The 13,661-nt window shown below is 39.0% G+C and overlaps 1 protein-coding gene across 2 annotated transcripts in view; it reads left to right on the top strand.

Moving 5' to 3' along the window:
- Positions 1–8,320: 8,320 nt before the first annotated feature.
- The window catches only part of LOC130911906 (nuclear pore membrane glycoprotein 210-like), a 69,875-nt gene continuing 64,534 nt past the window's right edge, over positions 8,321–13,661 (top strand). Inside the window, exons 1-4 of one of the 2 annotated variants that reach the window (XM_057829566.1) lie at positions 8,321–8,528; positions 8,649–8,795; positions 10,000–10,137; positions 12,594–12,749. In XM_057829566.1, the coding sequence (XP_057685549.1) occupies positions 8,520–8,528; positions 8,649–8,795; positions 10,000–10,137; positions 12,594–12,749 (450 nt within the window). In that variant the 5' untranslated portion in view covers positions 8,321–8,519. Of the gene's footprint in view, positions 8,529–8,648; positions 8,796–9,999; positions 10,138–12,593; positions 12,750–13,661 lie in introns of those variants that run through there. The other variant, XM_057829565.1, reaches the window with a different exon arrangement.

Raw genomic sequence — 13,661 nt, 5'->3', positions numbered from 1 at the left:
GCATGGGCACTGCTCATCACTGCTCATCACTGCTCATTACATCACTGTTCTCCTCTAGAGCAGTGATGTTTTGGGGCTGTTGTTGGGTAACACGGACTTTCAACTCCCTCCGTAGATTTTCTATGGGGTTGAGACCTGGAGACAGGCTAGGCCACTCCAGGACCTTGAAATGCTTCTTACGAAGCCACTCCTTTGTTGCCCTGGCTGTGTGTTTGGGATCATTGTCATGCTGAAAGACCCAGCCACATCTCATCTTCAATGCCATTGCTGATGGAAGGAGATTTTCACTCAAAATCTCTCGATACATGGCCCCATACATTCTTTCCTTTACTCAAATCAGTCGTCCTGGTCCCTTTGCAGAAAAACAGCCCCAAAGCATGATATTTCCACCCCCATGCTTCACAGTGGGTATGGTGCAATTCAGTATTCTTTCTCCTCCAAACAAGAGAACCTGTGTTTCTACCAAAAAGTTCTATTTTGGTTTCATCTGACCATAACACATTCTCCCAGTCCTCTTCTGGATCATCCAAATGCTCTCTAGCAAACCGCAGACGGGCCTGGACATGTACTTTCTTCAGCAGGGGGACACGTCAGGCAGTGCAGGATTTGAGTCCCTGGCGGCGCATTGTGTTACTGATAGTAGCCTTTGTTACTGTGGTCCCAGCTCTCTGTAGGTCATTCACTAGCTCCCCCCGTGTTGTTCTGGGATTTTTGCTCCCCGTTCTTGTTATCATTTTGACGCCACGGGGTGGGGAGGGAGTTGAAAGTCCGTGTTGCCCAACGACAGCCCCACAACATCACTGCTTCTAGAGGAGATCTGCATGGAGGAATGGGCCAAAATACTAGCAACAGTGTGTGCAAAGCTTGTGAAGAGTTACAGAAAACGTTTGGCCTCCATTATTGCCAGCAAAGGGTACATAACAAACTATTGAGATGAACTTTTGATATAGACCAAATACTTATTTTCCACCACGATTTACAAATAAATTCTTTAAAAATAAAACAACGTGATTTTCTGGGTTTTTTTCACATTCTATCTCTCATGGTTGAGGTTTACCCATGTTGACAATTACAGGCATCTCTACTGTTTTCAAGTGGGAGAACTTGCACAATTAGTGGTTGACTAAATACTTATTTGCCCCACTGTACCAGTATATTTGATTCCACCGGGACTAATCTGATAGCCATGGCCGTATATAAAGGCCAAATTATACCGGACGCGTCTGCGGTACGGTCCGCCAAGCTCTGTGTTGACTGGGTACGCCGCAGTACGTCAAAAATAGGACAAAACATAGTGGCTGCGCACATCTGTGGTCCGGCAGCTCCATCCCGTCATTAGCTCACGCGATAATGTGGCATTAAAAAACAACAACAAACACATAGAGCCTGTACTCAACAGAGAAGAAGAGAGAGAGGTGGGCTTGATCTGACTGAACATTTTTTCCCTATTTTTTTTTTTTTTTTGCTTTTAGCATGGGTTTTTGACACCCCAACCACGTCAAGAACTTGTTCTCTACTATTTAATCACTTTTTTGAATTACATACCTTGCATAACTCACCGTCCGCCCTCATAGCTTCTGCTATGGCCTTCCATGCAGATTCTTTTTTAAACTTTGTGACTTTCCACCTCCACAATGAATCGTTTATCGTCCCTGTTCGCTGGTGTTTAAACCGTGAATAAGCACCCGGCCTGTTGACTGCAGGTCTGGCTACGCCCATTTTGACAGATGCGTCTCCGGCAAAAATAGAAAATAGCCCAAACCATTCGGCGGGCTCTGGCACATCAGAGATGGTCCGCAGTCAATCATTAGTGCATATACAGCTGGTATAATTTGAACAATATGATAGAATGGAAATAGATTGGCTCCGCCGATATATCTTGGTGGATCCGTACCGCACACGCGTCCGGTATAAATTGTCCTTCATCCAGCTTTGGCACATGTAGGAACCCCATCAACACAGTTGGGTCATCCTTCTGTGTTGATTAACTGAACTACATGGCTCAGTCTAAGACACATCAGTGTCTTGTGCAAAAGGAAACAGGGAGTTGAGCAGAGAAGACCACAGAGGCAGTATGACACGACTTGAACCACACTGAAATATCAAGAAAAACACATCACACAGTTGTAATGCTTTGAAGACGTGAGCAGCGTGTCGAATTTTCTCCATTTTTCAGAGCATTTCTTGGACTTCTTTTACAGTGGCGTCGGCTGCCTCAACTTGTCCCAGTTCCTGCCCCTGGGGGCTAATTCCACAGCATCAGTTTGTACTCAGGTAGGACACAGGATTGCCTTTTATCCGCCCCCCCTGAAGCCCCCAACAGCAGCCTCTCTGATCTCCTGCCTGTGTGGCATTTAACCCCTGTGTCACTGCAGCCTGCAACTCATTCACCTGTATGTGTGACACACCATGCCGTCATAAAAGGCAGGGAGTCACCTGCTGGCTATGACTGCAATGTAATTAAGATTTTAAAAATAACCATTCATTCATTTTCCAAGGCGCTTATCCTCACGAGGGTAATAATTAAAAAATAAAAAAGTTCTCTTCAACATCAAATTAATGAACTGCCAATGGCGTACCACACACATGCTATTTTTAGACCGTGACATCGCAACGTAAAGCGGAAGTCAAGCAGAAGTGGGACATTATAGACCCGCCCTCGCATAGAAACAATGTTAATTCTGCTACTTTTCTCCAGTAATCTTTCAAAAACTAACCTGCCGATCACACATTGCTTTTTGGAACTTGTAGAAACGACTTAGACATATGAATGATGTTTTCTTCATACGTTTCTCGGAACCAAAACTCGGAGGAAAAAATGAAGAATGAATCAACTCGCGCTGACTTTTAACGCCAGCTAGGCAATAAACATTCATGCAGCAAACATTTCGTTGGGTTGGCATTGTCTCTTAGAGGACAAAGAGGTAAGCCATTTTGATATTTTTAACTTATTTTTCAGCGTGACGTTGTGCCGTGCTACTTCTGTCTGACAATGAATGACCTGAAAAGAATTAAAATGGTATCTGACTGCCACTGTTACATTTTCTGTTGTAAAAAAACAACTTTAGTGAGGGGGAAGTGTAAATAAATTATAGAATTAAGATTTGTTATCAATGAAAAAATTAAAAGTGTTCGTTATCTGTCACTGAGTAGCATTTGTGATTGCTACGCAAAACAAACAATATAAATTACCCCCAAGAACGGTCAGAGACGTAGGACAACCAGAGGATATAATATATAAGAAAGACAGGGCTGGTGGTAAAGGATAGCTTGTTGAAACAGGAGAATGTCATTGTCAGCCGCGTAAGAAAAAGGTGTCGATAAAAAAGCTAAGGCTATGCTTCGGTCGGCTCGTTTGTTTTTGTCTTCTCCAGCCCTCAACACTCAAGCCATCTCTTTAACTGAAAGCTCTTCCACATCTTTGCCAGTGAATTTGGCACCAGGGACCTCATTTTTGGAGAGAATTGGTAGGTTTAGCGCTGTAAACATCTCCTTCGTACACGATTTCCATTCATTTCCTATTGGACAAATGGGCGTGTCCCCCCTTAGCAACAGTAGCTAACGTCATGAATATTAATGAGCGGAAGTGACGTGTTGCTTGCGGTACGCCATTGACTCAACTGATCTAAGAATCAATATCTATTAGAGAGACTGTCAGAAATATTTGTTCATATACCAAAGCCGGCCACAAATAGCGACAGGTAAAATAGCATACTATTTAATTTGCAGTATTTACATTTAGCTCTTGTTTGCTACCATTTTCTCATAATAAATATATGCCTTGGTTCAATAAAGTTTGGGAAATATTGAACATGTGTTTTTTTATTAACACAATTATATATATGGTGGAAAACACAGACAAGACTGAAATAGCAGTTTCTGCTCTTGCATTCCTCTTTAAAATAAACAGTTGTATTTTAAGCCAAAAGAACTGTTGTGTTTCATAGAACAATTTGTCTATATGCTGCCATAGCAGATTCATGGGGCATTAAGCCCCTGAACTATTTTTAATTTGTTCGTTTTACAATGGAAACCCTTGTTTACAGACGTCATGCAACCGCTTTTGTTTCAACCTAGCCACAAAAAGAAGGTAATTATATTTATTATTCGAAATGTCTGTCATTTTTAGCTTAGAATCATTAATTGATGTCGAACATTTAGTTAGAAAAAAAAAAAAAAACGACTTTAAAAAATTATTTACTCGTATATTTTAAACTTTTAACAAATAGCGTCACAATGAAAAAATTAGCGTCTGTAAATAAGTCATGGATATTTACCTCATAACTATTGCTTAATTGTATTTTTTTTCGTAACTGTCGCATTTTACCCAATACTTTAGATCAGGGGTTTTCAACCCAGTCCTCAAGGCACACTGTGGGTCCTGGTTTTTGTTCCAGCCGATCCAGCAGAGACAGTTGAACCAATGAGGCTTCTGCTAAAACAAGCCACACCTGACTGCAATCAACTGATTGCACTTGTAGAACACCAGATTGGGGAAAAAGTGTTGTCATCTTGTTTGGTAAGAATGAAATCCTGCACCCACAGTGTGCCTTAGTGGAATAGGTTGGGAACCCCTGCTTTAGATGATAAATAATCGATCCAAACAAAGAAAAATTGAGAAAAGGAAAAAAAAGGAGTTTAACCCTTTAATGGCAGCAATATGAAGCAACGATCAGAGAATCCCAAAATTTGAAAAATAAGGTCCTAATGAAACCTTTTTTTCAAATTTGTAAAAAGAAAAGTCTAAATGAATATGTGTAATAAGCGCTTAGATATCTATAACCCTTGCTAAATCCTGGGGTTTTTTTCTCATGGAACCTGCAGATGCATGTGTTGACTTGCATCCATCATTTTTTTTTTTTTTTTCAAAAAGAAATGTCAAAATCCTGAATTAGTCTCAAAGTCATGAAACTTTAAGTGTATCAAATGTGATACATTTGGCAATATAGGGTTGAAAAACATAAATATATGAAAGTGAAAATCTTGACCACTCCTTGATGTCTGCCATTTCTGCATCACAACCCTTTGTCATGCCACGTCGTTTCCTGTTTTATTTTGAAGGCTTCACCCTCTTCATAGTTGCGTACTTGCCCTTCCTCTTGTCAGCTAATCACCTATTGTTTCCACCTGTTCCCCATTAACTTGTGTGTATGTAATGCCCTAGTTCCCCTTGTCTTGTGCAGAAGTGTCTTTCATCTAAGGTCAGTCACGTCAGCCTCTTGCCATAGCCATCATAATTATTCTGAACATTATTCTCCGTTCTGAGTGCTTTGTGTTAGAACCTTCTTGATCCTAGCCAGCTTGACTTTTTCCTCCATTTGGAGGGCTTTATGTTTTTGCCTTACCTCCCTTTTGGAGTGCTTTGTGTTTGAAACCTTATTTTGTTTCTAGTCATCCTGATTCAATCCTCCGTTGGAGCGCTTTTTGTTTGTACTTTTCTCATCCCCGCATGCAAGCGGAAGAACCTCTGTTTTCAAAATAAAGTTTTGCCTGAACCTCCGCAACTGAGTCCGCCTCGTCATCTCGGCCTGACACCCTTGTTATACTGCTATGTTTCACCCATAAAATCTCCCCGAAATCCAGCTGTGGCCATTCACAGCTGTGTCTTGACACTCAATGATACATGCTACATGGAGTTTTTGGATCGAAACAAGGTAAGTACGTGATATCTCGTTAAAATCATGGTGTCTTTAATTATGCTCTCTCATGCGCTCACCTCCAGTTAGGGTTTGCTGTTTAATTAAAAAAAAAAAAAATTTTAAATGCCATCATGTTCAAAATTTTTCTTCCCCCAGAAAATTGAGATTTTAAGCTTTCAATTGATGTATCACACATGCATATAGGACAATTTTGAAATTTGGCCAAATTTGGGGGTCTCAGAGCAGAACTTCAAGTCACCTAAGTGTTTCCGCCATATACAAACAAAAACAGGCTCTTGACAGTACAGCATCATAACGAAACAACAAATGACAATCTACATCAACATCTACCAACTCCTATTTATTGAACATGTGTTTCTTTGAGTACTGTTAAAACATGTAATGTTGCATAAAACCACAAGATGGCAACATGGTTTAATGGTAGACTATGTCTCATGTTTTGCAGGCTTTTCACCGCTGTTAAATTCTCAGAACTGAAATATGATTGCGTCATTTTTAAAATGAAAAAAAAAAAAAAAGGGGGGGGGGGGTTCTTGTGCTAATTATAATTATTTAAATAATGCAATTCTTATTTTAGCTATCGAAATTTTACAGAAGTCACATGGCGTCTGTGTGTTTGCCTAAGCAGAAACTAATGTTATTCTTCAAGACTTCTCTCAAAACCAGCTTTCTTAGGGGTTTACTTGTCATCAAACGGAATCTGTTGTATGGGATGATTTTTGTGCTACCGGAAACTGAATTTGAATATCTACACTGAATCGGAAATTCTAAACTGGAATTTGAAATACCTAACTGGAATACTTGAAATATCAAACTATGTTGATCAATTTGAACCACTGCATTGAAACCCAAGAGCGTAGGTTTAGTCTCAACATTGGTAGGAATGCTATAACAGCATAACCTGCATAGACACTTTTTGTTGGGGATGGGACATTAATAAGACCAAACAGATTGGGTACATTTCTCAAAGAAAACTGGTTCCTACGTTACAAAAAAAAAAAAAAATTACAATAAAATTATTTTCATGGGAGAAAGTCATTTTTCAAAATGCTTGCTTCGTGTAAAGGAAATTTACAGTGGTTGTTTTTTTTTTTTGGGGGGGGGGGGGGTCAAAAATGTGCATCGGCTGCAAATAAAAACATTTTTAAATGATGAGATATAAAATATATTTTAATTAGGGATTAAATGCACAGTTGGATTAACGTTGACAGTAGAAAAAGTATATGAAGACACGTCTCTAAGCAGCTTTCTACTCGAGTTTTACAGGTTAGCAAGTGCACACAGTCTAATGTTATGCTAACTTTGATGAAGGTCGGACTTTCAATTGCAAAAATAGTGGTGTGTTCCCCACCTTCACAACATTGACGTCTTTTTACATTACGTAAAGTGGCTGCTGCTGGCCGAAAATTGTCGGGATTGTGTGAATGTGGGGGTTCTAGACATCAGCCAATCAAACGTGCGTTTGAAGGGGGTGGGGGGGTGGACCAGCACATTCAGCAAGTGAAAAGGGGTACATGTAAATCTGAACATAATGTAAGTTCAATTCTATCCTTACAACTTATGGAAAGAAAATCTAAATTACCTATATAACTGAACTCATTATATAATGCAAATATGGTTGCTTAAAAGTTGGTGGGGACAATTTGAGCAGCCTTAAAAGTTGGTGGTGTTTTATCCCTACCGTCCCTATGCAAATCTACGCCCTTGTTGAAACCTGATCATCAAACATTTAATTTGAAATGGAATAAATAATTTTTTTCCCCACGAAAACTGAAACGGAATGCAAGACAATAGCCACGTTTACATGCTGACTTTTTTTCATACCGATTCAAATCATTCCGAATGGAAATTTCACATCAGCTGTTTACATGTCACTTCATCTATTCCGATCCAGCGTTTACATGTGTCTGCCTTTATTCCGAAAGGACGTTTGACAACTGCCGTCTGACATGCGCAGATTAATCAAAACAAAGCGTCACGTTGCAAAACATGGAGATCGATCGTCAGATCAGCTGCTGTTCTAACTTTTCGAGTGGAAACAAAACTTCAGAATGACACGCAGTTCATTTAAAAAGTTGTGTGGGTGCGCTGTGCGTGTGCTTGGAAGCCATGTTGCATGTGACGTTAATTACGTCACCAAGTGACGTCACCACGTCAGTACGGAGCATGTGCAGAAAGAACGCAGCCAGACACCATTCCGCTTCCCTGTTTACATGATATAATTTTACTTCTAATCGGTTTGGGAAAAGGAATATTCCTCCCCTGTGAATCGGAATGAAATTCCATTCGGTTTGGGCCTGTTCATTCCGAATGAGGTGTTTATATGGAACACATTTATTCGGTTTGAACAAATATTCCCATTGAAATTGGAATATTTGGCTCCATGTAAACGTGGCATATGACATTCAATTATCTGTAATTCTGAACCACCCTAAAAAAAAAAAAAAAAAAAAAAAAAAAAATTTAATTCACCTCTCATGAAAAAAAATCAGTTAAAAAAAATACTCAAAATTTAATCACTTTTTGTTTGACATTCAGGTTCTTGGGAAAAGCAATATAATTTTTTTTTTTTTTTGCATTCGAGCAAAGGTAACGAAAAGTATCCTCTTGGCCAATCAGCACATTCGTTTATAGCACATGACACTTGCAGGCTAGTTGACAAGTTTTTGATTTGTTTGTATATTTTTGGCTAGTGGACTATGCATCAGGTCACTCGCCGCGGCAAACTATCATCGAAGCGCTCAGTTTTTAGTGTTCGACTGTCTGTTATTTTTCTTTCTTGCTGACGAGATCGTAAGCACGTAGTGGATTCAACTTGGTCCACGTATTCCACACGATGAATGCCGTCCTAAGGCCCGTATGGTGACGGTTTGTTTCTATTTCATACACCTAATCTATAAATTTACCTCTTTGTAGTTTCCGACACGCCTTCTGAAGCTTCCGAAAGCTAAGTTGATGATGTTGCTTTTCTTCCTCTTCTTTTGGCAGAATATACATATTGATTCAGTTTTAACCCTGGAATACCATGACGTCTTGAACTTTTTTCCATATGGAACGAATCATCGAGCAAAAGCTATAAAAGACGACCTTATTGTATTTGATGCTACCCTAACTGCTGTTGAGGATGATGTTGAGGTTCGTTCATCCTTTTAAACATCAATAACGTTTGAAATGACATAAATATTATAATTTTCATTCACGCCAAACTTATTAAATTCGTATTATAGATTGGTATACCTTGTAATGTATCATAATGTGTTATATTATGTTTGGTTTTTGAGTTTTATCTGCCAAACGTGACCAAAAAGTTAAAAATAAAACAGCTGTGGTACAGATTTTGTGGTAACCAGTCACGTGTGTCCATCTGGTTACCATGGTAACCACACACATTATACAGTCCCTGACAAAAGTCTTGTCGCTTATCCATTTTGTAGAAACACTTGCTAATAACCTGACTTTTAATTACCGTAATTTCCCGAATATAAGGTGCACCCGTGTATAATGCACACCCCAAATTTACTTGTAAAATCTAGGGAAAATTATTGTACCCATTTATAACGCGCACCCTAATTTTTGCACCAATAAATAGAAGAATACAAGAAAACAGAGCTCGTGTACAGATATACAAATGTCATTTTACTGACTGGTGAAACACAGCACAAGCATGGCACATTGGTAGTTCAAAACATTACCATAAACTAACAATATTTACGGTAATAATATGATTTGACGACAACTCCAACTTACCAGAATCTAGGAGAAAACAAAACAGATGTGCCAAAAATGTTATATATTATCAAGCCTATTAATATTGTTATCGGATTTATTGGGATGACATCATAATTCCTACTACTGAACCAATAATTATCGTGCATCTGTAATTGTAATGAAGTTCAACTTGTTCCTACAAAAGAGCAGTCACGTGGTGCATCATTCTCAATAGGATGCACTGCATGGAAACTAAACATTTTATCGTGAAGGCTCATTATGTATTTGTAACTAACAGTCATTTTGATATACGTAGTAGGCTAATATAGCTAAAGTAGATACATACAGCATGTGTTGGCTCCATTATATGGCTTACATAAGGCTTTTAATATTTTGCGGCTCCATACATATCTGTTTTTTGCATTTTTGGTTCAATATGGCTCTTTCAACATTTTAGGTTGCCGACCGCTGCTTTAGGCTGAGCTCTCTAGCAACGTACTCATCTAGGTTTTAATTAAAATGTTGTGAAATTATTATTTTTTTTCATTTTCAGTGTTCTTGTTGTAGTGCCCTGTTAAATTCAGTAGATTAGACTGATTAGTAATTTCCTGTCCTCTGTTCTGTTTTTTAGAAAGGTGGGGTCCACCAACTCACCACGCCAGTCCAGACTGAACAGGATGTTGAAAGCTATAACCCTATTGTACTTACTCCAAGTATTCTCACATTCCCATGGCAACCAAAGATCGGCGCATATCAGCACACAGTTAAGGTATAATTAGTGTCAAGACCAAGTTTCTAATCGTATTCTGTTATACGACTTTTTACTAGGCCTGCAGAATATATTGTTTGAATATCGCCATCGCAATGTGTGTATGCGCAATAGTCCTATCGCAGGATGTGCAAATATTTTTATTTCTTTTGAAAACGTAAATTTTTGGTTTGCTTTATAAAAGCAGCAAGTGTGCCGATACATGGATTCCTGTATCCCTTTTATATACAGCAATCTTCATCATTCACAGATAAACCCCTTTAGCCTGAATTATACGCGATTATAGGAATACAATCATATATCTCGCTTTTGCAATTTTTTGCACTTTGACTTCTTAAATGAATGAATAATAAACATATAAATACAATAAAAGTATATTGAAGCACCTTTAATCTACAATCCCTAACAAAAGTCTTGTCGCTTATCCATTTTGTCGAAACATTTGCTAATAACGTGACTTAATTATTCAATTGGTTTCAGAAATGGCTCATATGAAAGCTAAGACCCTCTCAAATTATGTTGAATGTACAAAAATATATTTGTTTCATTGAAAAAAGATTTTATCATTTAATGAAGACATAAAGGTCAAATTTCGGCAAGACAAGTTTTGTCGCCTATAGAAAGTAGTGTGAAAATTGAACAAAAAATGTACTTCAAATACAAAAATATGTTCCATAACATTAGCGAATTAAGTAGTGGTGCTGTGAAATCCAGATTTAATATTTTGTATGACTTCCTTGGGCGTGAAGGACTACATCCATGCGGTTCGGCAAGGATTCATACAATTTATTGATGAAGTCATCAGGAACATCAAAGAAAGCAGTCTTGCATGCCTCCCAGAGTTCATGAATATTCTTGGGTTTCGTCTTCCATGATTCCTCTTTCATCCTACCCCAGACATGCTCAGTGATGTTCATGTCTGGTGACTGGGCTGGCCAGTCCTGGAGGAACTTCATCCTTTTTGCCTTGAGGAACTTTGAGGTAGAGATTGAAGTGTGTGATGGAGCACCATCCTGCTTCAGAATTTGTCCCTTTTTATGGTTAGGAATGTAAGAGGCAGCTAAGATTTGTTGATATTTCAAACTATTTATCTCTCAGGGTGCAGACACTTAAAAAAACGTGTGGCATTTGCCAAGGCCCACAGCCTGTCAAAAGAATGGACTCTGGAAAAGTGGCAAAAGGTGGATTTTTTCGATGAATCTTCCATTGAATTACACCACAGTCGCCGCAAATATTGCAGGAGACCTATAGGAGCCCACATGGATCCGAGATTCACTCAGAAAACAATGAAGTTTGGTGGTGGCAAAATCATGGTCTGGGGTTCCATCCAGTATGGGGTGTGCGAGAGATCTGCAGGGTGGAAGGCAAAATAAATAGTCTGAAATATCAACAAATCTTAGCTGCCTCTTAAATTCCTAACCATAAAAAGGGACAAATTCTGCAGCAGGATGGTGCTCCATCGCATACTTCAATCTCTACCTCAAAGTTCCTCAAGGCAAAAAGGGTCAAGTTCCTCCAGGACTGGCCAGCCCAGTCACCAGGCATGAACATCACTGAGCATGTCTGGTAAGATGAAAGAGGAAGCATGGAAGACGAAACCCAAGAATGTTGATGAACTCTGGGAGGCATGCAAGACTGCTTTCTTTGATGTTCCTGATAACTTCATCAATAAATTGTATGAATCCTTGCCGAACCACATGGATGCAGTCCTTCAAGCCCATCGAAGTCCTAAAAAAAAAAATTGGGATCTCACAGCACCACTACTTAATTCGCTTATGTTATGTAACCTATTTTTGTTTTTGAAGCACATTTTTTGTTCATTTTTCACACTACTTTGTGTAGGCGACAAAACTTTTGTCAAAAAATTTGACCTTTATATCTTTATTAAATGATAAATATTTTTTCAGTGCAACAAATATATTTTTGTACATTCAACATCATTTGGGAGGGTCTTAGCTTTCATATGAGCCATTTCTGAAACCAATTAAATAATTAAAAGTCAGGTTATTGGCAATTGTTTCTACAAAATTTATAAGCGACAAGACTGTCAGGGACTGTACTAGTATAATGCAACAATAAAAATTACAGAAACTAAGATAACATTTTTATAATGAAGAATTTGATAAATTGTTTAAGAATGTAAAATAAAGGAAAACATTTAGAATACAAGGATAAATGAAGAAAACAAGGGGGAACCTCAGGGGGAAAAAATGTTATGAAACACTGAATGGAATACACTAATACAAAACATGATGAATCAACCAAAGTCTTCCCAAACAGAACTATTCACGTCATCTGGTGAAAATTATTCTATTTTTAAATTTGCAATATATATGGCAAACCCCCAGGAAGTCGCAATGTACGTTTTTATTCAATATCGTTCAGCCCTTCATTTCACTACATTGAGGTGTCACTCTACTCTGTATCTGACAGTTTGTCCTCAATGCTCTGGTTAGGCAGCAGGTGGCAGTGGAAATTTCACCTGGTCTTCCTCCAACATTAGTGTGGCCACAGTGACTGTCAAAGGTGTTATGACAACAGCCAGTAACAGTGGTTTCAGCATAATTTATGCTCATGATGTGCATAACCCACTCGACGTTGGCGAGATGAAGGTATCGTAACAAAGAATGTCAACTTATCAACAGTTACAGGTAGGGATGTCCCGATCCAGGTTTTTGCACTTCCGATCCGATACCGATATTGTTTTGCACTTCCGATCCGATACCGATACTGGCCTATACCGACCTATCTGAGCATGTGTTAAAGTTATTTAGCCTCCTTACTTAGTTGTCAGACTCATGTTGAAAAAGGTTTTACTACTCTTGATAACAACTAGCCAGCTGAATTAGGTGAGTTTGAATAACACACAACGGTTGGTAACAAGAAACTGACCTGTGGCCTATACTACGAACCGAGTTCAACCTCCCCAGAAGTAATCCAGTTTACCATCGGGTAACCGGAGTTGACAAAACCTGGTTGTCTAGTTTGTGGTCAATCGGTGCTACGACGCTGATTATGAGGTTGATTAGTCGAACCTGTGTCAACCCAGTCAGAGTTACTGCGCGTTCACATAAAAGGGGGCGGTGACCAGAGTCAAACACTACTTGTGACGACGGCACGGGCACCTTACTTCACGGAGGAGGAATGCGCGATGATCATGCGGAATTATGAGGAATTAAAATCCACCCTCACCGCGAAATCCAACAGAATTTACAGATCGTGTGATTTGTGAATGCGTCAATATGCCAGTTTACTTATGTCCATGAAAAGAAATAAAGCCTGCTGTCAGGACAATAAAATAAGATTTGGGACATTAACAGTAAGAAATAATTGTCACGCATCACCACACGAAACAGGATGATTGTATGTTTAGTCCCCTTGACTGTACGAATACGTATGTTCTTTTTTTTAGTTTGGACCTAAAAAATCCAGCCCGACCCGAGCCGAGTCCAATCAATAAACTTGATTTGCAGGCCCGAGCCCGACAACCCCCCCCCCCCAAAAAATTTAATCTCCTCGAGTTG

The sequence above is a fragment of the Corythoichthys intestinalis genome, chromosome 2 (assembly GCF_030265065.1).
Source record: "Corythoichthys intestinalis isolate RoL2023-P3 chromosome 2, ASM3026506v1, whole genome shotgun sequence".
NCBI classification, from domain to species: domain Eukaryota; kingdom Metazoa; phylum Chordata; class Actinopteri; order Syngnathiformes; family Syngnathidae; genus Corythoichthys; species Corythoichthys intestinalis.
The sequence above is the reverse complement of the archived record's forward strand: the minus strand, read 5'-3'. Positions and strand labels throughout refer to the sequence as shown.